The sequence below is a fragment of the Ipomoea triloba genome, chromosome 10 (assembly GCF_003576645.1).
Source record: "Ipomoea triloba cultivar NCNSP0323 chromosome 10, ASM357664v1".
Classification (NCBI taxonomy): domain Eukaryota; kingdom Viridiplantae; phylum Streptophyta; class Magnoliopsida; order Solanales; family Convolvulaceae; genus Ipomoea; species Ipomoea triloba.
The window spans coordinates 7,721,482-7,744,171 of record NC_044925.1 but is presented as its reverse complement, the minus strand read 5'-3'; the positions used below and the strand labels follow the sequence as shown (position 1 = coordinate 7,744,171).

At 34.0% G+C, this 22,690-nt stretch overlaps 3 protein-coding genes across 3 annotated transcripts; all 3 read left to right on the top strand.

Annotated features, from left to right (window-relative positions):
• The first annotated feature begins 5,478 nt into the window (after positions 1-5,478).
• Positions 5,479-12,449, top strand: LOC116032119 (putative disease resistance protein At3g14460). Its single transcript, XM_031274525.1, has 3 exons — positions 5,479-8,476; positions 11,757-11,823; positions 11,915-12,449. The coding sequence occupies exons 1-3, from the start codon at positions 5,532-5,534 to the stop codon at positions 11,939-11,941; spliced, it is 3,039 nt and encodes a 1,012-aa protein (XP_031130385.1). The 5' UTR covers positions 5,479-5,531; the 3' UTR covers positions 11,942-12,449.
• LOC116033085 (putative disease resistance protein At3g14460) lies at positions 11,959-12,303 on the top strand. Its single transcript, XM_031275840.1, has one exon. It carries the CDS (start codon positions 11,959-11,961, stop codon positions 12,301-12,303), a length of 345 nt encoding a protein of 114 aa, XP_031131700.1.
• A 7,889-nt stretch (positions 12,450-20,338) lies between the features above and the next one.
• LOC116033084 (uncharacterized mitochondrial protein AtMg00820-like) lies at positions 20,339-20,659 on the top strand. Its single transcript, XM_031275838.1, has one exon. It carries the CDS (start codon positions 20,339-20,341, stop codon positions 20,657-20,659), a length of 321 nt encoding a protein of 106 aa, XP_031131698.1.
• The last annotated feature ends 2,031 nt before the right edge of the window (positions 20,660-22,690 follow it).

The window sequence follows — 22,690 nt, the reverse complement described above, 5'->3', positions numbered from 1 at the left end:
TTAAGAATAAGTTTTAAATTAATTTATTGTGTTATTATTTTTAATGTCTTATTTCTCAAAAAATCATCCCTAAGTAGTTAATATGATTAGTTTCGAACTTTTTTTTTTAATTTCTTTCATGTTTTTAGCATAATACTTGGTAAATAAATATATAACATTATTTTTTAGTATAACTTTGATATTTAATTACAAGATAGTGTAAAAAAAAACAATGAACAATGTAGTGAATATAATTAATTAATAAATTTGAAGGTAAGGAATTTTTGCATTAGAGAAAATATTGACAATATAACTAAAGTGAATTATAATGATTTTTGCATTAATTATAAAGTGAATTAACAATGTAGTGAATATAATCTTTGCATTAATTAAATTTTTTGATAATGATTTTTTTTAAATAAAGGCATTATAGACGTCGAATTATAAAGGCTAAAGTGCCATTGTGCACCATGAACTATATTGAATTATTCATACCGCACCATGATCTTTCATAAGGTCTATTTCAATACATAAACTATTAATTTTTTTTAATCTAGCAATTTTTACAAGGTAACCTACAGGTTACAGGTAATCTATGTTGACATAGACTTTTTTTTAAAAAAATTTTCTTCTAACACCTTCTCCAGCCCTGCCACGATAGCTGCTGCTACATGTGCAGGAGGGCCAGGATTAGCAGAGGCTCGTGGGTGCAGTCGGACTCCGACCAAAGGCTCGTTGCCACCACTAGGCAAACACCGGCGGGAAGATGGGGCTCACAATGAAAAGCAACGTATTTTGTTATAGAGCCGTGTCGATTTTCAAGGGGAAGACGAAGAAAGTATCAGCGATCACGGGGGGCGCCGAATTTTCACTGGGCATTGCAATTGAAGCAGAAGGTATTACTGGACAAGATCATTGATCCAACGCTGGTGGGTCACATCAACCCCGAATCAATGAAGTATATGTATTTTTTTTTTGTTGTAATTACTAATTTTTTAATTTAATAAGAGTAATAAAGTGAGGTACTTACTTTTGAATAATATACTCTAACATATTTGTAGTATATGTTCAACAATTATGCCANATATAAATACTTAGTCTAAAATAGTATAAATAAATACAGAGTACTACTTTTTTGTTTGAATTTCTCTAAATCTTTTTAATTCTCTTTCGGGTAGCATTGTCAGTGTCTTTATCTTCACTACTTTTTTTTTTAAATTTATTTATTGGTATTTGGTAATGTGTCATGTGCAATTGAGTTATTGTAGTAGTATATAGAGGGCAGCGTCATGCAATGAGATTATGATGTAGTTGTGGATTTGTCGCGTTGTGTTTGTATATATGACTGAGATCTTAGTTATCCTATGAAGTCTTGATCTTGCAAGTGCCTATTGATATTTGACAGTGATAGTTTTTCCCCCTATATGTTTCATGTGATGTGAGATGTGTCATACATTCTCATGTGAAAGTATTGAAAAAAATATTAATATTTATTATATTTGTAGAAGATTAATAAGTACTCCCCATGTCCCATTTTACCTGTCCTATTTACTATTCATTGGTCAAACCAACTCTTCCTTCTTTGCTTATTTTCTTTAGTAATTTTTTATTATTTTTAAATTTAATTTGTTGTGTTTAATAGTAATTTTAATGTAGTTTCTAAATATATAAATTTTATATATTAATGCTAAACTTAATAATATGAAAAATTGGATTAAAAATTATTTCAGTCAAGCCTCGTTAAACGAACCAGACAACCATTTTGGGACGGAGGTAGTAATACATTTCTTTTCAAAAAAAAAAAAATAAGTAATACATTTTGTTCTAGTTTCATAACTTGTTTACTTGATAATAACAACAATAACTTTGCAAGTAGTCCGAATACTGATGTTGCAATATGTCCAGTTTCATCAACAATTTTTACATCCATTTTGCACTTGTTTATTTTGAAGTTTATAATTTTGAAATTAGTATGAATTAGTGTAGTACTTGATTTTGTGTGTGTGTATGTATTTTCTTTTTTTTTGGTAAATTTTTTTTGTTGATTTGATATTACTCTTGGAGTACCCACTGCTGCATTTCATCACAATGCATGCAGTTAAATAGTTTGCCGCTTTGTGCATAAATATTTTTAAACAATGGCTACATTCTATATACCAATTATTTATGTTGTCAAGATTGATGCTGATTGTCTTTAATCCAAGCAGGTTGATTGTAGAAAATGAAATGAATTGTAAATTTATATTAGTTCTAATATATTTAAAGAATGCACAATAAGTATTTTACATACAAGATTAATGAATGCTTCAACGGTGGCTATTTTTTAAATTTCTTCATTTTCTGAATTTAAAAGATTGATTCCAGCAATGTTTTAGTTTCAACATCTTTTCAATGTAACAAGTGTGTCACAGTGTTTTATTGCCCTGCATTCACATTTTTAAGAATAAGTTTTAAATTAATTTATTGTGTTATTATTTTTAATGTCTTATTTCTCAAAAAATCATCCCTAAGTAGTTAATATGATTAGTTTCGAACTTTTTTTTTTAATTTCTTTCATGTTTTTAGCATAATACTTGGTAAATAAATATATAACATTATTTTTTAGTATAACTTTGATATTTAATTACAAGATAGTGTAAAAAAAAACAATGAACAATGTAGTGAATATAATTAATTAATAAATTTGAAGGTAAGGAATTTTTGCATTAGAGAAAATATTGACAATATAACTAAAGTGAATTATAATGATTTTTGCATTAATTATAAAGTGAATTAACAATGTAGTGAATATAATCTTTGCATTAATTAAATTTTTTGATAATGATTTTTTTTAAATAAAGGCATTATAGACGTCGAATTATAAAGGCTAAAGTGCCATTGTGCACCATGAACTATATTGAATTATTCATACCGCACCATGATCTTTCATAAGGTCTATTTCAATACATAAACTATTAATTTTTTTTAATCTAGCAATTTTTACAAGGTAACCTACAGGTTACAGGTAATCTATGTTGACATAGACTTTTTTTTAAAAAAATTTTCTTCTAACACCTTCTCCAGCCCTGCCACGATAGCTGCTGCTACATGTGCAGGAGGGCCAGGATTAGCAGAGGCTCGTGGGTGCAGTCGGACTCCGACCAAAGGCTCGTTGCCACCACTAGGCAAACACCGGCGGGAAGATGGGGCTCACAATGAAAAGCAACGTATTTTGTTATAGAGCCGTGTCGATTTTCAAGGGGAAGACGAAGAAAGTATCAGCGATCACGGGGGGCGCCGAATTTTCACTGGGCATTGCAATTGAAGCAGAAGGTATTACTGGACAAGATCATTGATCCAACGCTGGTGGGTCACATCAACCCCGAATCAATGAAGTATATGTATTTTTTTTTTGTTGTAATTACTAATTTTTTAATTTAATAAGAGTAATAAAGTGAGGTACTTACTTTTGAATAATATACTCTAACATATTTGTAGTATATGTTCAACAATTATGCCAACTTTGATTGTATGAGATTCAAACCTAAGACCTTAATTACTTATAGAAATTAATGGGTAAGTTAAAAGTTAACGGAAAAGAGAATATTTAACGGAACATTTAACGGGTAATCATATTTATGCCAACTCTGATTGGGATGATATTCGAACCTAAGACTTTACTTATAGAAATTAATGGGTAAGTTAATGTTAACGGAATATTAACGTAAAAGAGATTATTTAACAGAAAATTTAACGGAAAATCATATAATTAATGACAAATTAGGAAATCTTAAGGAAAAATATAAATCTAAACAATCTGAACCATCCATTGGCCAAAATAATTATGAGCAACTACGATATTATAAGTTTATTTCTCTTGATTTAATAATTTGACCCGTCATTATTTCTACCTATTATAGGCTTAACTTTCTTTGGCTTTCATTAGTATAGTAGATAATAGATAGATAGATATAGATTACAATTAAATTATTTCACATTTTTCCCATATTTATTTTAGTAATAATATAATTACATAAATCATATTACATATCGATAATAATTGCAAACACTTTAATTAATTGAGTGATATTTTTGCACTAATCTTATAATTAAATAATTGTACACGTTCAATATTAGAATTTTTTTTATAATTTTCTTTAATTTTATTATCTAAATATATAATTAAAAAAATTTATCTGTGAGCACGTATTATTGGGAAATTATTTGCTCGAATTCAAGCAAGAATAAAATTAGATAACATAATCGATCCAACCAATTTCATTATTTACATTATATAATATTGATGTTATAATTTATATAATTATATATCGATCCAAATATTCTTAAAATATTATATCAAAAGTCATTCTGTGCAACACAATGGTGAAAATACTAGTTGTAATTTAATAACATAAAATAATTTATGATTACTTAAGTAATACGGAGTAATAAACAATTTAGAACTTCCTCGTCAGTGCACTTTTATGGATTTTTGTAGAGGGGAAAAACTAAACATGGGTTTTTAGTTAATGGGAGAGGAAGATTCTGAGGAATTTTTATTCCTGCAAGTGAAAGTTTTTGTCAGACAAAAAAAAAAAACACCGTGTGCTTGAGCTCACGGTCACCCCAGCGGACGACCATTCTGAAATCAGTCTTGTTTTTTTAAACTAACCATTTTAAGTTTTTCTCCTTTAATGTTGTTGTTGTTTTTTTTTTAAACACTATCTAATGTTGTTGTAAAATTCACAAAATTTGGACAAATATTTATACAATATAAATGTAGTATTTAATTTTGATATCATATTATTAGAATTAAAATATGAAATTACAAATTTATTTTAATGTTGACACGTTTAATTTCTTATTTCCTTCTCTTATTGGGTCCAATACTCACAGAGTAGCCCCATCAAGCATTCAAATCTTTCCTTCTCTTGTGTAGTTGTGTCCCATACTCACATAGTAGTCCCATCAAGCATTCAAATCTTTCCTTCTCTTAGAGCATGGCCATCAATGGTTTATGTTGGGGATAATGTCAGGGATCTTCCACCATGGCATGAGAGAAGGGGAGAGAGAGAGAAAGGGAATGGATCATCTGCAAATGAGAGGTGCATGGAACAGTAACCCATTGATCAGCAATCATCCAGCCTTCACCTGCTGTGCGTGTTGTGCGCACGACATTCTTTTTTTCTTTTTTTTTTTTTAAATTTTTAAATTAGATTTGTTTATTATTTTTTTCCTCCCATTTTCTCTTTTCTAATCACACCTACAAGAACTCCTCTTATACCGTGAAATAACCCCATTGATGAATATGCTCTTAGTTCCCGTACTCACAGAGCTATATACACGGACTATATATATATCTGTTAATCAAAATTTCAAACAGAATTAATCAATAATTTAAATTCTTAAACACTAGTCCAACTAAAATATTTTAATTAAAAAATTAATTAACCAATTTTGTTGGTCTGTATATTTACCAATTTTTCATTTACCAAAATTTTCACAACCATGCATTAGCAAACCTTATCATCTCTCAAAGTACGTTTCAACTTTCAACTACAGAGTCAACAACCATGGCCGACGCTCTCATCTCCATTGTTGTGGAACAGCTGATCAACATCCTGACGCACCAAGCCCAGGAGCTAAAAAGAACTTTGGGTGTGGAGAAGGAGATCAAAAACCTATCATCAAAGCTCGAGAAAATCAGGGAGGTATTGGATGATGCAGAAAAGAAAAGCTTTACGGAAGAGGGCATCAAGCTCTGGATCGAAGATATCAAAAACTTCTCCTACGAAGTGGACGATGTTCTTGACGAGTGGAGAACCAGAAGTCTGAGACAACAGATTGAGAGTTCAGCTCCAGAAAGCAGCTGCAGCTCTTTCCTGCCTTCGTGTATCCAATTCAAAAGGTTTGATATGCATCGAGACATCGCCAAGAAAATAAAGGAGCTTGATTCAACACTTGATCGGATTACGAAAGAGAAAGATCAGTTCAAATTCAACACTTGTGCTGCATCACACTCTGATCAAGAATCGAAACGAGTCACCACTACGTTTGATGTGGATGTGTCAGAGATTCAAGGTAGGAAATCCGATGCCAGTGCTTTAATAAGCAAGTTAGTGGAGAATTCTGGAGAAGAAGAAGCAAGAAATGGTCCCCCTGTGATTTCCATAGTGGGGGCGGGAGGGATAGGGAAAACTACCCTTGCTCTACTAGTCTTTGAGGATGAACAGATCAAGACTCATTTTGGGGATGAAAGGGTGTGGATTTGTGTTTCCGACCCTTTTGACCAGATCAAGATTGCAAAAGCCATTGTTGAGTCAATCACTAAAAGCTCCACGGATCTGTCCCAACTCCAACTGTTACTGGAAAAGATCAAAAGCACTTTGTGTGGGAAAAGGTTCCTACTTGTGATGGATGATGTGTGGACAGAGCAGTATGCAAAGTGGGAGCCATTGAAGAACTCTCTCAAGGGTGGACTCCCCGGGAGTAGAATCTTGGTGACCTCTAGGAATGAGAGGGTTGCTAGAATGATGGGAAGTGTGCATGTGCATCCGTTGCATCTAATATCTGACTCGGAAGCTTGGTTGTTGCTTAGCAGGATAGCATTTTCCGGGAGAAGGAAAGAGGATTGTGAGGAACTGAAAGATATTGGTCAAAAAATTGCTCAAAGGTGCAAAGGACTGCCCCTTGCTGCTAGGGTCATGGGAAGCCTGCTATTTTTCAAAGACACAAGAGATGGTTGGCAAAATGTTTTAAACAATAAAATTTGGGAGTTGGAGGAAGTGGTAACAGAACTCTTCCCTCATTTGTATCTAGGCTACAATGATTTGAACCCAAAGATGAAGCAATGTTTCTCATACTGTGCTGTCTTTTCCAAAGATTATGAAATAAAGGTAGATATGCTCATCAGAATTTGGATGGCACAAGGTTATGTGACCATGGAATCAGAAGGCAGGGAGTTATTTGGGGTTTTAGCAATGCGTTCTTTCTTCCAAGATTTGGAGAAAGATGACATGGATTCCAACATTATCATATCTTGCAAAATGCATGACATAGTGCATGATTTTGCCCAGTTTCTTACAAAAAATGAATGCTATAGTATTGACCAACAGGAGGATAAGGTCGGATTTACAAATCTACGTCATCTGTCATGGCTGAACACTACTATGAATATGAATTTCCCTTCCATTTGTGATATTGAAAAACTTCGCAGCTTTTTTGTTGTAGGCTTTTCTCCCGTACAACTTACTCCTAATTTGTTCAATGGTCTGAAATCTGTGAGAGTATTAGGATTGCATGGCTGGAAGTTGCAAGAACTCCCAAAGGAGATAGGAAATCTGCTTCATCTAAGGTACATTGATTTAAGTTGGAGCAAGGTAGAGGAGTTACCTGATGCAGTTTGTTCATTATATAACTTGCAAACTTTAGATCTTAGAAGATGTATGAGTTTTTCTAGGCTGCCGAAAAGGATTGGAAATTTGCGTCAGCTAAGGTACATTGATTTAAGTCTGAGCAAAGTAGAGGAGTTACCTGATACAATTCACTCTTTATTTAGTTTGCAAACTTTAGATCTTGAAGGATGTGAGCAATTTTCTAGACTGCCTGATAAGATTGGAGATTTGAGTCAGCTAAGATACATTAATTTAAGTGAGAGCAAAGTAGAGAAGTTACCCGATACAATTTGTTCTTTGGAGAATTTGCGAACTTTAGTTCTCAAAAAATGTGAGCGTCTTTCTAGACTACCTGAAGGGATTGGAAATTTGGTTGAGTTAAGGTACATTAATTTAAATGATTGTGAAAATGTGGAAGAGTTACCCAAAGGGATTGGCAATTTGATAAACTTGAGACACCTTGACATCAGAGGCACCAAGAGGCTAGAGATGATGCCCCAAGGTATGGCAAAGCTAACTCAGCTTTGTAGTTTAAGTGAGTTTAAGGTGGGGAAAGAGTCAAGTAAGTTGGGATACATGGAGAAGCTGAACCAACTCAAAGGGGAGCTATCCATATTTTTTTTGTGCGATCTGAATAGCCCAGCAGATGTGGAGGAAGCAAAGAAAGCAGAATTGAGAAAGAAGAAGCACATTAAAGAATTGCATTTGCATTTCAGTCCTGGAGTCGATGTGGGAATAGATGTGATAGAAGCTCTGAAACCACCTCCGGAACTGCAAAATTTGGAACTTAATGGGTACGGAGGAATCCACTTCCCTTCCTGGATTACACTGTCCCTTCATAATCTACAGATTCTTAAAATCTGGGGGTGCGAAAATTGTCCATCTTTGCCTCCATTAGGCAAACTGCCTTCCCTGGAGACTCTTATCATATTCTACATGAAAAAGCTAAGATATGTAGGGAGTGAGTTTTTGGGAGTAGCAGAAGTAGGTGGTGTTGCTTTTCCAAAGCTGAAGGAATTGGAGTTCACATGGTGTGAGGAGTTGGAGGAGTGGGAAGATTTCAAAGAAGAAGCAACAATAATAATAATGCCATGCATCAGGGAGTTGGAACTAAGTTATTGCAGGAAACTTAAGACAGTGCCACATCACCTCTTAAGTAGGCTGGAGTCTTTGAAGATCAATGACTGTCCGGGAGTCAGTGTGGGAATAGATGCTCTGAAACCACCTCTGGAACTGCAAACCTTGGAATTTAATGGGTACGGAGGAACCCACTTCCCTTCCTGGATTACACTGTCCCTTCATAATCTAAGGATTCTTAAAATCCGGATGTGCAGAAATTGTTCATCATTGCCTCCATTAGGCAAACTGCCATCTCTGGAGACTCTTTCCATATGGAGCATGAGAGAGCTAAGATATGTAGGGAGAGAGTTTTTGGGAGTAACAGAAGTAGGTGGTGTTGCTTTTCCAAAGCTGAAGGAATTGGAGTTCTACGACTGTCGAGAGTGGGAGGAGTGGGAAGACTTGAAAGAAGAAGCAACAACAATAATAATGCCATGCATCAAGGAGTTGGAACTAGATGATTGCAGGAAACTTAAGACAGTGCCACATCACCTATTAAGTAGGCTGGAGTCTTTGAAGATAAAAGATTGTCCGAGTCTCAAAGTTGAATAGATCGAGTGAAATATGTGACACTCCACATGCCGATCAGGTGTCAAATGTAGGTACTACAAGAAAATTGTTTTTTCTTTTTTAAATCATCATAAAAGATTTACCGTACTTGGTGTGAGATTTCTTATTGCGACCTTTCATTATTTCTTTTAGAGATGAAAGCAAATAGTGGTGGGATAAAATATCATCATTAATATATAAGCATACATTGAGAATGCATTTACCTTCATTTTTTTCCCAACCTCTCGGTTCCTCTTTGACACACTAACAATTTTTGTTATATGGCCACCTAATGGATGCATCCATAATGAATTGTAATTCTATTTATATTACAGAGTATAATGCTTAATTGATAACGTCTAAGTGTGGTATGTACTTAAATGTCCCTCATATAGTTAGGACTTACTCAAGACAATTCATGATCTAACAAAAAATTTAATAATGCGTACAAAACTAAATTATTTGTGAAAGCCTTTACAAGCCATTTGTTGTAATTGAATTGTAATTATTTTCTCCTTCAATTACGTTGTTTGGTTGGAGGGAATTGCAATACAACTGAATTACAATTCCTTTCGTTGGCTGAATTGCAATTCATGGGTATAACACATGAATTGCAATTCGGTGCTTCATAGAAATGAATAAAGCGATGAAATGACAATATGTCCTTAGTTATTATTATTATTATTATTATTATTATTATTATTATTATTATTATTACACAAGGACATTTTAGTCTTTATACCATTCTTTCTTTTTCATTTCCAATAATTCTTTTTCCCTACCAAACAATGTAATTTGAATTCTTACTTTATTCCAACCTTATTCTTTTTTCACCGAATTACATTTCATTTTCCCTCTAATTACCTTCATTCCAACCAAACACCATGTTATCCCTAATTTATAGTCAAAGTCTAGCTTGCTTGACCAATTTTAGTTGTTTGATTAATCAAACAAGCAAATATGAGTGTTTTACGTGGCATTTCCAGCCTTCCCGTAGGTCTCCTTATCCCAACCTCGGGCCATGGCACTCCAGCCCTCCCGTAGGTCCACCCTTATTCCAACCCCGGGCTGTGGCATTTAAGCCTTCCCGTAAGTCCCCACCTTATTCCAGGACTAAGGGTTGAAAACATGATTCTTTATTTTCCTTGAGTTTAATTAGTACATTCACATGATGACTCAAAACAATCATTCTTATCCAAATATGTTTCCAAAATACCCATATTTGTCAATGACTTTTCGTTATAAAATTTCCAAGTGACAAGAGTCACATTTGTTTCTTAAAACACAATTTTCCTCCAAGTTAATGAATATAATTCACAAAATAATATTCGAGCTTTCAAAAATTTACTCGGTTGTCCGTAGGCCTTCCAAACATCATAACACTCGGGATTAAAAACATCGGGGAAAAATTCGGTCGAAAACGAGTCAAAAACGAGTCCGCGTCGCGCGGACTCGCAGTTGGCAGCAGCTGCGGACACACAGCGGACGCGTGCGTCCGAGCCGCGTCCGCTGCTTCGGCATTTCTCGCCGAAGTCTGGACGCCACGGACGCGCAGCAGACGCGCGTCCGTGGTTGCGTCCGGCCTTTCGGCCGTGACGCCAAAGAGTCTCCCGCGATGGGCGCGCGGTGGACGCGCGTCCACTGTCGCGTCCATCCGATTCTGCCCACTTTGGGCCGCAAGAACGGGGTTGTAACGACCCGATCTTCCACCATTTTCACAAGTATAAGCATATATGGACCTAACACAACATATACATGCATAAAGTAACTATGAACATGCATATTAAAATTTACCAAAAATCAAAGTGTAGTCTTTGAGCCAACTTGTAGATCCATAAACTTAACACATAATTTTCACATAAAATTCCTAGTCACATAATTTACTAGCATTTGATCACCTTCAAGTGACTAAGCCAACTTAAGGGATTCCTTACCTCCTAAGAAGATTTTTAAACCGTAGAAAGATGGTGATCTTCTCCTTCAAACTTTTCACCGAAGATCCTAAACAAAATCACCATAATAACCACATTTTCATGAATCCTTAGCTTAAATTTAAGTTCTAGGAAGGATTCTAGCCATATTAACCGAATAAAACCGAAGTCTTACCTATTATGGAAGCACTTGTGTTGAAGAACATGGCTATGGAGTTCTTGGATCCCAAAGATGGAAAATGATATTTTTCCTTCTCTTTTTCCTTCTCCAATTTCGAAAATGAGTGTGGGAGAGATGGGGAAGACTTGGAGTGTAAACATAGCTTAACTTATCCCACACTCTTCCCATTAATTAATTATTTATTACCATGTGGTCAATGGGGATGCCACTTGTCACAATCCTATGGTGTGCCTTGTAGAATAAGACTCCTTTGCCAGTTAGGGATTAAATCAGATAAAAGTTCGGAGGAATATAACTTAATTCGGGAAAATTTCAATACCAAAATTATCCTAAAAATAATCCTGTCAATAACTGCTAAAATTGGGAATTTTCGGTATTCCGCGAAATACAGGTACGAGGGTCCGTAACAAATTTCACTCTTACAGTTCGTCTAATCTTCACTGAACTGAGTAGGAAGTTCACGCTTAATCGTATCATGCTTAATAATCCATTCACGAACTGTATATACGTCCTTAAAAATTTTACGGTTCGTGACCGGTACGTAGATCGCAGCTTATTAATAACTAGTCTCACTTATAAAAATCCTTCTGAAGTACCGAGAGAGTTGGAACTAAGTTATTGCAGGAAACTTAAGACAGTGCCACATCACCTCTTAAGTAGGCTGGAGTCTTTGAAGATCAATGACTGTCCGGGAGTCAGTGTGGGAATAGATGCTCTGAAACCACCTCTGGAACTGCAAACCTTGGAATTTAATGGGTACGGAGGAACCCACTTCCCTTCCTGGATTACACTGTCCCTTCATAATCTAAGGATTCTTAAAATCCGGATGTGCAGAAATTGTTCATCATTGCCTCCATTAGGCAAACTGCCATCTCTGGAGACTCTTTCCATATGGAGCATGAGAGAGCTAAGATATGTAGGGAGAGAGTTTTTGGGAGTAACAGAAGTAGGTGGTGTTGCTTTTCCAAAGCTGAAGGAATTGGAGTTCTACGACTGTCGAGAGTGGGAGGAGTGGGAAGACTTGAAAGAAGAAGCAACAACAATAATAATGCCATGCATCAAGGAGTTGGAACTAGATGATTGCAGGAAACTTAAGACAGTGCCACATCACCTATTAAGTAGGCTGGAGTCTTTGAAGATAAAAGATTGTCCGAGTCTCAAAGTTGAATAGATCGAGTGAAATATGTGACACTCCACATGCCGATCAGGTGTCAAATGTAGGTACTACAAGAAAATTGTTTTTTCTTTTTTAAATCATCATAAAAGATTTACCGTACTTGGTGTGAGATTTCTTATTGCGACCTTTCATTATTTCTTTTAGAGATGAAAGCAAATAGTGGTGGGATAAAATATCATCATTAATATATAAGCATACATTGAGAATGCATTTACCTTCATTTTTTTCCCAACCTCTCGGTTCCTCTTTGACACACTAACAATTTTTGTTATATGGCCACCTAATGGATGCATCCATAATGAATTGTAATTCTATTTATATTACAGAGTATAATGCTTAATTGATAACGTCTAAGTGTGGTATGTACTTAAATGTCCCTCATATAGTTAGGACTTACTCAAGACAATTCATGATCTAACAAAAAATTTAATAATGCGTACAAAACTAAATTATTTGTGAAAGCCTTTACAAGCCATTTGTTGTAATTGAATTGTAATTATTTTCTCCTTCAATTACGTTGTTTGGTTGGAGGGAATTGCAATACAACTGAATTACAATTCCTTTCGTTGGCTGAATTGCAATTCATGGGTATAACACATGAATTGCAATTCGGTGCTTCATAGAAATGAATAAAGCGATGAAATGACAATATGTCCTTAGTTATTATTATTATTATTATTATTATTATTATTATTATTATTATTATTACACAAGGACATTTTAGTCTTTATACCATTCTTTCTTTTTCATTTCCAATAATTCTTTTTCCCTACCAAACAATGTAATTTGAATTCTTACTTTATTCCAACCTTATTCTTTTTTCACCGAATTACATTTCATTTTCCCTCTAATTACCTTCATTCCAACCAAACACCATGTTATCCCTAATTTATAGTCAAAGTCTAGCTTGCTTGACCAATTTTAGTTGTTTGATTAATCAAACAAGCAAATATGAGTGTTTTGTAAGCAGTTTTTTGGCTTAGCTTATTGATGCCAATAAACTAAAAACGAAAAACTACTTTGAACAAATTATTGATATCAGCTTATTGCATTTTTATTTTAAAAATCTAATTACCCTTAATAGTTGTTAGTTATTGTAGTGTTTATATTTATTCAAAATTTATATTTTTAATATCATTAGAATCCTCTAAAGTCCGACATCTAAATTATATATATACAAATAAAAAAAAAGCAATATATATATATGTGTGTGTGTGTGTGTGATTTGCACACCACTAGTGTTAAAAAAAAATATACACCACTAGTGATTGGAAAATGCACAAAAACACCCACATAACTCCCACAACTCCTAATTGTGCATTTTTGAACACTATGTGGGGTTATATTTGCATACCTAGTGGTGTGTTTTTTGGTGATGTGTCCTTAATGGTGCATATTTATGTTCTGCATTTTCTAACATTGAGTGGTGTATTTTGTTAACACTAGTGGTGTAAACCGCACCGACGGATGGAAAGGCGCGACCACACCTCAACTCTACTATATATATATATATATGTCATTAAAATTTTAAAAAATGTACATTTAATTTATTTTTAAACACGAAAAAATTTAATATCATTCAGGTTAAATTATTTGATATAAAATAATAATATAATAATTTTTTTTTCTGTTGAAGTTAGGCCTGCGAGCTAGCTCGCAAGCCCACATGAGGTGAATTAGAATTGCATTACCCTAACCCGCGGGTCGACACGCGAAATAAAAAGCCAGCGGTGGGGCGGGCTGGCCCGCATTGACACCCCTAGCTCACGCCTCACCCCAACGGGCGAGTGTAGCTAGGGCGCTTCTACTAGCGGCCACTCTAAACTTTTGTAGTTTTATTATTATTTTTTTTTATATAAAAACTGGTTGTTGCCACCAATGGCTCGTTTCTACTTTTTTTCTTTATATTTTTTCTAACATTTTATTTAATTTTGTTATTAAATTTTTTTAAATTTATGCTATGCTACTTATAACTAGAGGACCAAAAATGTAATTTTTCCTAACACTTAATATAATATAATTACTACGTCTAACATAATAATTTTTTTTTTTTACTTTTTTTTTAAGGTTGATAAGTGCCAAAAGATGCTACTTCTAAGGGTCATCAATTTGGGGTTATTCTATACTTATTTGGAATCACTTGTATTTTATTAATGAGGAAAAATCTATGAAATGTACTAATGTGTTTCAAAGTTCTAAAACATGCGCATTCAAGTGCTTTGAAGGACCCTTGGACTAACGAGGTTGTATAGGGGCTTGAAACGAAGCAATTTGAATTGGGAAGAGTGGGAAGGAGGAATCAACAGAGGCAAGACTACGAGTCGTGGTGGAGACTCGTGGCTAAGGATCAGACTCTGCCACGTAGCTCACCACAATCGTGGCGGAGAACCTAGGCGAATAAGTGGCGCTAGCCACAATCGTGGTGACATGCGTGGCCGAGGGCGTGAAACTTTTTGGCGCAGTATTTTGTCTATAAATCAAAGATTTTTAGTAGTAATTAGGGAGTTAGATCATTTTTCTAGATTTCATTCTCTCTCTAGATATTTTTAGCTCTCAAAGAACACTCTTAAATCAAGAAGAAGAAGAAATAGCTTGGAAGTATTGACAACACTTTTGATCTAGAGCCTAATTCTTCTCAATTGTTGATTGCAATTCATCTTGGATTTAAGATTGGTAACATCTTTCATTTCAATTTCTTATTTCCAATTTCTCTTACAATATGCTTGTCTTCAATTTCACGTGTTTGCAATCCAAGACCATGAATAAGTGTGATGTTGAATTGATTGTTTGGAGTTGTGATTGTAATGATTGTGTAATTTCATGTTAGAAATGGATGATTTGTATTGAATTATTGGAGTAGGGCCGACTTCATGAATATCCTAGAATTCATCACTCTAGATAAGATATTGTTAGTGTGAGATAGCCTTAGCTTAATTCCATTGGCAATCCCCGTCTTGGATCCGGGAGGGCGTAGCCTAGGATAAAGTGTAGACTACGTGTTTGTTGAATTGACTCATAGAGGAATGTTGACACTCGAGTGCTACATTGCCCTATGATAGGCCGTAGAAACCGAAATGGCTATGACATTGCTAAACACTTCTCTTGAAATACAAGATTCACAATCTCACAACTCCTATCTTAGACACTAAAATGCAGATTTGCAACGAATTCGAAGGAGCAATCCTACACCCGTTTCTCTCTACTTGATTTCTACTTGCTTACTTTCCTTTACTCTTGCACTCTTTCTCTCGTTTACTTTGTTACACAATGCTCACTTTGAATTTCGTAAGTGATAAGCTTGAATAATTCCCTTGTTAACTCACTAGGATCTCTCTTTGCTTCCAAATTTACCACCCTTAGAGAACGACATTCGGGGATTTCATTTCTGATCTACCTTTCCATCCACCGTACCTTCACACCACTATAAAACATCACGTCAAAGGTGGATAAATGTTCATCAAAATTTCAAATACATTTTTTTTAGTACTACTGACTCTGTTACATTTCAAATACATTTCATTCATTGAAAACTAAAGTTTAAAGTTCAAACATTGATTTTTTTTTTTTCAAATTTTACTTGAGTGATCTAGGGAATTGAAAATTGTAATTTATGCTCCTCCATAACATGTCAATTATCAATGTTACCCCTGAATTATTAGTGGTGTAAATGTTGCCCCCCAATTTTCAAAACGTTACACATATTGCCCCTCCCGTACCGTATGGGAGGGGCAATATATGTACTATTTTGAAAATTGATGGGCAATATTTACACTTGGGAGGGGCAATATATGTATCGTTTTAAAAATTGAGGGGCACCATTTACACCACTAATAATTCAGGGGTAACATTGATAAATTGACATATTATGGAGGGACATAAACTACAATTTTCTCGGGTGATCTATATAAAACTCACACCCATTCCAAACTTACAATACTACAAATAATGCTTTTAACGTTAAATTTTTGGCACTTTTAACTAGGAGTGGGTATTTTGGTTTTTAGTTCGGTTTATTTCGGTTTCGGTTTTAGAAAAAATGAAACCATTCGGTTTAACATTAAAGTTCGGTTCGGTTTCGGTTCGGTTTTGAAACGGTTCGGATTTATTTTGGTTCGGTCTCGGTTCGGTTTACGGCCCTCAAATTTCAATATTTCTTACTTTTCGGACGTATTATTTTATTAATATTATTAATAAACTTATTGCGGAGTATTATTTTATTAATAGTTTATATATTATATATATTTATTATTATATAACACTGGTAATAGTGTTATATAACACCAAAACTATCATATATAATTAATATTATTATATATTATATATATTTTTATTAATATTAATATATTTTTATTTTAAAAAAAAACCGTTCGGTTTTTCGGTTCAACCGAACTGATCGGTTCATCTAAAACATGAACCGATCGGTTTTTCGGTTCGGTTCGGGTAAACCGAACTGAAATGCCCTCCCCTACTTTTAACATTGGTTTTTTGTCAACGTTGATACTGTTGACGTAGTAAATAAATGATATGATGTTGGTTAAAAAAACTGACGTATATTCTTTAATTTTTTTAAAATTAATATGCGACGTTAGTTTTTTATAAAAACAATAGACATTGTATATTGTTTACAAATTTTTAAAATTAAGAAACGATGTCGGGTTTTAGTAAAAACTGACGTCGTATAATTTTTTTTAAAAAATAAATTAGCATACGACGTCGATTTTTCTTAAAAACCAATGTCGTATGCTTTTTTTAATAATAAAAATAAAATAAACGACGTCGTCGTTTATGTTTTTTATTTTTTTAAAATTTAATATACGACGTCGATTTTCTTAAAAAACCAAAGTCATTTGTTGTTTTTTTAAAATTTATTAATTATATATTTTGATTTCCCACCCAAACTTGTACAATTTTACAATTCACATCAATTTTCAGAACCTGTCCAACAATTTGATATTCAAAATCTCATAATTGATCAAACTAATAAATATTACAATGAATCTCAATAAACAACTTAGACCATCAACTAAATTAGTTAAACATAAATAATCATAAACCACAGTGTAGCCAATCACCGGATGCACAAGGGAAAGCTGAAAGTTTATTATTTAAACTAAAATCATTTAACCACAAGATTGATCAATTTAATAATTTTTTTATTTCTTTTTTTAATTATTGTTTTGCTTAACAAAACATTATTTGAAAATAATAATAATATCATTAAATGGTTTAATATATATACATATACACATACACTAAAATCACTCTTTAATATTCACTTATTAGCGTGTTATTATTATATTTTTATTTAATTTGATTATTAAGTATATATTTTTGTTAGTACTCAAAAAAGTAGATATTTTGTTAACTTAAACCTTGTTATGGTAGAAATGAGATATGCATGTGAACATAATGGATTATTAGAAGATTTTCCATATTTAATAAGATTCGAAAATAACCCCAAATCAACATATTAATATATAATATCAAAATTTTAACTTAAATTTGAAATAAATAAAATAAACAAATAAAATAAAATTTGAAATAAATAAAATAAACAAATAAACTAAAATTCGAAATAAATAAAATAAAATTCGAAATAAATAAATAAATATTGAAAAAATGATTTGCCAGGCGGCGGAGGCGTGCGGTGGTGTTGGCAGTGGCGTGTGCGGTTGACGGAGGTGAAGGCGTATGGTAATGGCGCTACAATGGTGGCTGTGGTGACAAGGAGAAGAGACGATGGTAATGGTTGGTGGTTGTAGAACCAATGTCGTTGCCTAAATAAAAGAAAATACTTATAACTATACGATATCAGTTATACTAGAATGACGTCGTATAGTTATTAATTTCTTTTAATTTTTAAAAATGTTTACAACGTCTGTTTATTACACAACCCACGTTGTATACTATGACCATGTTTGGTAAATAATCAGCCTATCAGCCAATCTTGACTTATTAAATCAATATAAGTGTTTGGTTAATAAGATTTTTGTAACTCCAAAATGCTAAAAGTCAAAAAGCTACTCAAAGTAGCCTTTTCAATTAGCTTTTTGAGAAAAGAAATTATACCAAACAGCTATCAGCTAACAGCTAATTTATCAAACAACTTTCTGCAATAAGCTAATGTTATCAACAAATCATATATTCTAACTCAAACAGCCAACCCAATAAGCTAATAGCCATTTACCAAACAGGGCCTATATTTATTTCTTTTTTTAAAAAAATTATAGTGTTATGGTGTCGGGTATACTGTAAAACCGACATTGTATATATATATATATATTTATTTATTTTAATGACATATAAGTCGGTTTTGTGAAAAAAAAAATAGACGTTATATGTCTTTTTAAAAAAAATTGTAATTTTTTTTAAATTTTTGTGTAAAATTGGAACCCAAGGGTGAAACAAAAGACGACCAGGCCCTGCTAGCGTTCACCATCTCCTTGCAGTCGCTTTGAATTTCAAGGTTTACCATCCGTTTCATTTGAATCCACTGCAGTCCCCTAGGCCCTATCCAAAGCTTTGAATCACTGATAGCGTTCACCATCGCCTCCATAGCGTTGCTTGTTGTGAAGGAGAAACTGCACCCCTCAACCCAACCTCCAGCCTTGTCTCTAAGAACTGCTCCTCCACCCGCAGGTTTGTTGGTTCCTTTGTAACAGCCTTTAATTTCCTTTCTCCTTGCGAAGTTGCCTCCTTGATGACATTATTGGACAATAAGGGAAATGAGCAAAATAATTGAGGGTATTCTTGTAATCTCTAGAATCAGTTGCAACCGTCACATATCACCTATATAAACCTCTATATACACGTGTTGAAACACAATGAAAACCAACTGCAATATTCAGCCAATCTTCTTCTTCCTTCTTGCTCTTACTTTACTTTGCGTTATGGTATCAGAGCGGCGACCGGGAAGTTACGCGGTTACCGTCTCCGGCACCGTGGAATCCAACTAGAGAACTCCACTCGATCGATCACCAGCTCCAACAGTCAATCAGCAGAGGAGCTTAACGCCACAGAGAAATAGCAATGCGGATGATATCGAGAATCCGTTCTTCCTGAGTAGCAATGAGAATGCGAATGCCACTCTTGTTAGCCCTCCCCTCACAGGCAACGGGAATTATGGCACCTAGAGTATCTCCATGCGAAATGCATTGGAGGTGAAGAACAAATGAACGATCGTCAATGGTAGCATAGTTACGCCAGACAAATCGCACAACCAACACGCCGCTTGGAGGCGGTGCAATCTAATGATCTGTGGTTGGATCATGAAATCTGTTCATCCGTCAATCGCACAGTCCCTTATGCATATGGACACAGCCAAGGAGGTATGTAATGATCTAAAGAAGAGATTCGATCAAAGAGATGCTCAGCGAATTTCTTCTTTACAAACTGCGATTTATGCTTTGAAACAAGGTAATCTGTTAGTGAACGATTACTTCACGAAGTGCCGCACACTCTGGGAGCAGATGAACGAGCTCAGACCTCTACCAATCTGTAGGTGCGATCCACGGTGTTCTTGTGATCTTCTTGATGAAATAAGGAGCGAACGTGAGGTCGATCAGGTTATTAGGTTTCTCCAAGGTCTGAATGAAGAATATAACGCCCTGAAATCTGTAGTTCTTGTTCTTGATCCACTACCGGACATGCACAAAGTGTTCGTAATGGCAGAGAAAACTGAAAGACAAATGAACTTTGTGAATCTGAGTATGAATGGCTTGGAACTTAACCACACCAATGCTGTTCAGACTAATCAAGGAAATACAGAGGACATCATAGCAGCAGCTTTCAATCACTATAATGGCAAAAAGAACAATTTCAATGGTGGAAATAAGACCGCAAAATGTACGTACTGCGATATGACAGGACACACAATTGAAAAATGTTATAAGAAACACGGTTTTCCCCCCAGCTGGGTGTCCGGTTACAAATCCAAAGGGAAACAGCAGGCTATGATGGCAGCTTCTACTTTTGGAAACAATGACAATGGCAGTACAAGCCCTTGGATGTAGAATGCTGGCAGAAGGCAATGACTGCAGAAATACAAGCCCTTGAAAACAATAGTACCTGGGAACTAACCGATCTCCCTCTCGAAAAGATTCCCATTGGATGCAAGTGGGTATTCAAAACCAAACTGAAATCTGATGGCACAATAGAAAGACACAAGGCAAGACTTGTGGTGAAAGGGTATACTCAACAGCTTAGTGTGGATTATCTTGAGACATTCTCCCCAGCAAGAATCACGACCATTCGTACATTTCTGAGAGTGGCTACTTCAAAGGCCTGGCACATTCATCAATTGGACATCAACAATGCCTTCCTTTACGGTGATCTCAATGAAGAAGTTTAATATGGTTCTTCCACCGGGCTTTCAAAATGAGAATTCAAATCAAGCATGCAGACTGTTAAGATCATTATATGGGCTCAAGCAAGCTAGCCGGCAATGGAATTCGAAACTTACTGCTGCTTTTATCTCACATCGGCTTTAAACAATCCAAAGCCGATCCGTCACTATTCACCAAAGGAGATGCTGAAAACTTTATAGCTCTGTTGGCTTATGTTGATGATATCTTGGTGGCAAGTGCCAGATTTGATCTAATCCAAGAGTTGAAGCTATTCCTGGACAACACTTTTAAAATCAAGGACTTAGGCACTCTTGGCTACTTCTTGGGGATTGGGGCACACACAACAGAAAAATGACTCAACTTGTGTCGACGCAAGTATGCTCTGGAAATTTTAGATGAAGCTGGTTTTCTGGGCTACAAACCTGCCAACACCCCGATGGCTCACAATTCAAAACTAACACATGATGACACTCTTCTCACCGATGGCAAGTATTTGATTTACTTGAATTTTTTATAATTACTTAGCTTCTTATTATTTATTGGACACTTTATAGGCTCAAGTTCAATAATTGGAAATTTAAAATACTATAAAAAACTAATTAAAAATTTATTGGACACTTTGTTAATTTTGGTTATATACTTTATTGAGTATTTACTTATATACTTGAATTTGATAATTATTTCTTATTTATTGGACACTTTGTTAATTTTAATTATATACTTTATTGATAATTATTTGATTTATTTGAATTGTTTATAATTACTTAGCTTCTTATTACTTATTGGACACTTTATAGGCTCAAGTTCAATAATTGAAAATTTAAAATACTACCAAAAACTAATTAAATATTTTACCAACTAAAACTAACTAAATAATTTAAATTTTAAAATACTAATTAAAACTAGCTATTTACATATAAAACGTATAATAGCAAGTATATAGATATGCATAATACACAATTTTTTTAATTCAACCATCACAATATTAATACCTAGTATATACAATAATACACAATAATTAATCAAAATTATTTCTTATTGCGACCTTTCATTATTTCTTATTGCGACCTTTCATTATTTCTTTCATAGATGAAAGCAAATAGTGATGGGATAAAATATCACCATTAATAAGCATACATTGAGAATGCATTTACCATCATTTTTTCCCAATTAACCTCTCGGTTCCTCATTGACACACTAACAATTTTTGTTATATGGTCACCTAATGGATATGCATCCATAATGAATTGTAATTCTATTTATATTACAGAGTATAATGCTTAATTGTTAAATTTTAAGTTTGGTACGGACTTAAACGTCCCTCATATAGTACGTCCCTCATATAGTTAGGATTTACTCAAGATAACTCATGATTTAACAAAAAATTTAATAATGCCTACAAAACCAAATTATTTGTGAAAGCCTTTACAGGCCATTTGGTTGGCGTAATTTCGTTGTAATTGAATTGTAATTATTTTATTCCCTCAATTACGTTGTTTGGTTGGAGGAAATTGCAATTTCACTGAATTACAATTTCCTTCATTGGCTGAATTGCAATTCATGTGTCAATTCATGGGTATAACACATGAATTGCAATTCGGTGCTTCATGGAAAGGAATAAAGGGATGAAATGACAATATGCCCTTACTTATTAGTGTTATTGTTATTGTTATTACTAGTATTTTCACCCGTGCGGTGCACGGAATGGATTTGTTATAATATATTAAGAATATTTGGATCGATATATAATTATATAAATTATAACATCAAATATTATATAGTGCGATTGAAGATATGTTTTGGATCAATTATGTTTTCTAATGCTATCATTGTTTGAATTCCAGCAAATAATTGCTTATTTAATAGCTAATGTGTAGATGTACGTATGCGGTGCTGGAACTTTAGAGATTTTATATATCATTATTTATGATTTTTATAAATTAGGAAAATATGTATATATGTATGTATATATGTATATATATATATATATATATATATATATATATATATATATATATATATATATATATATATAT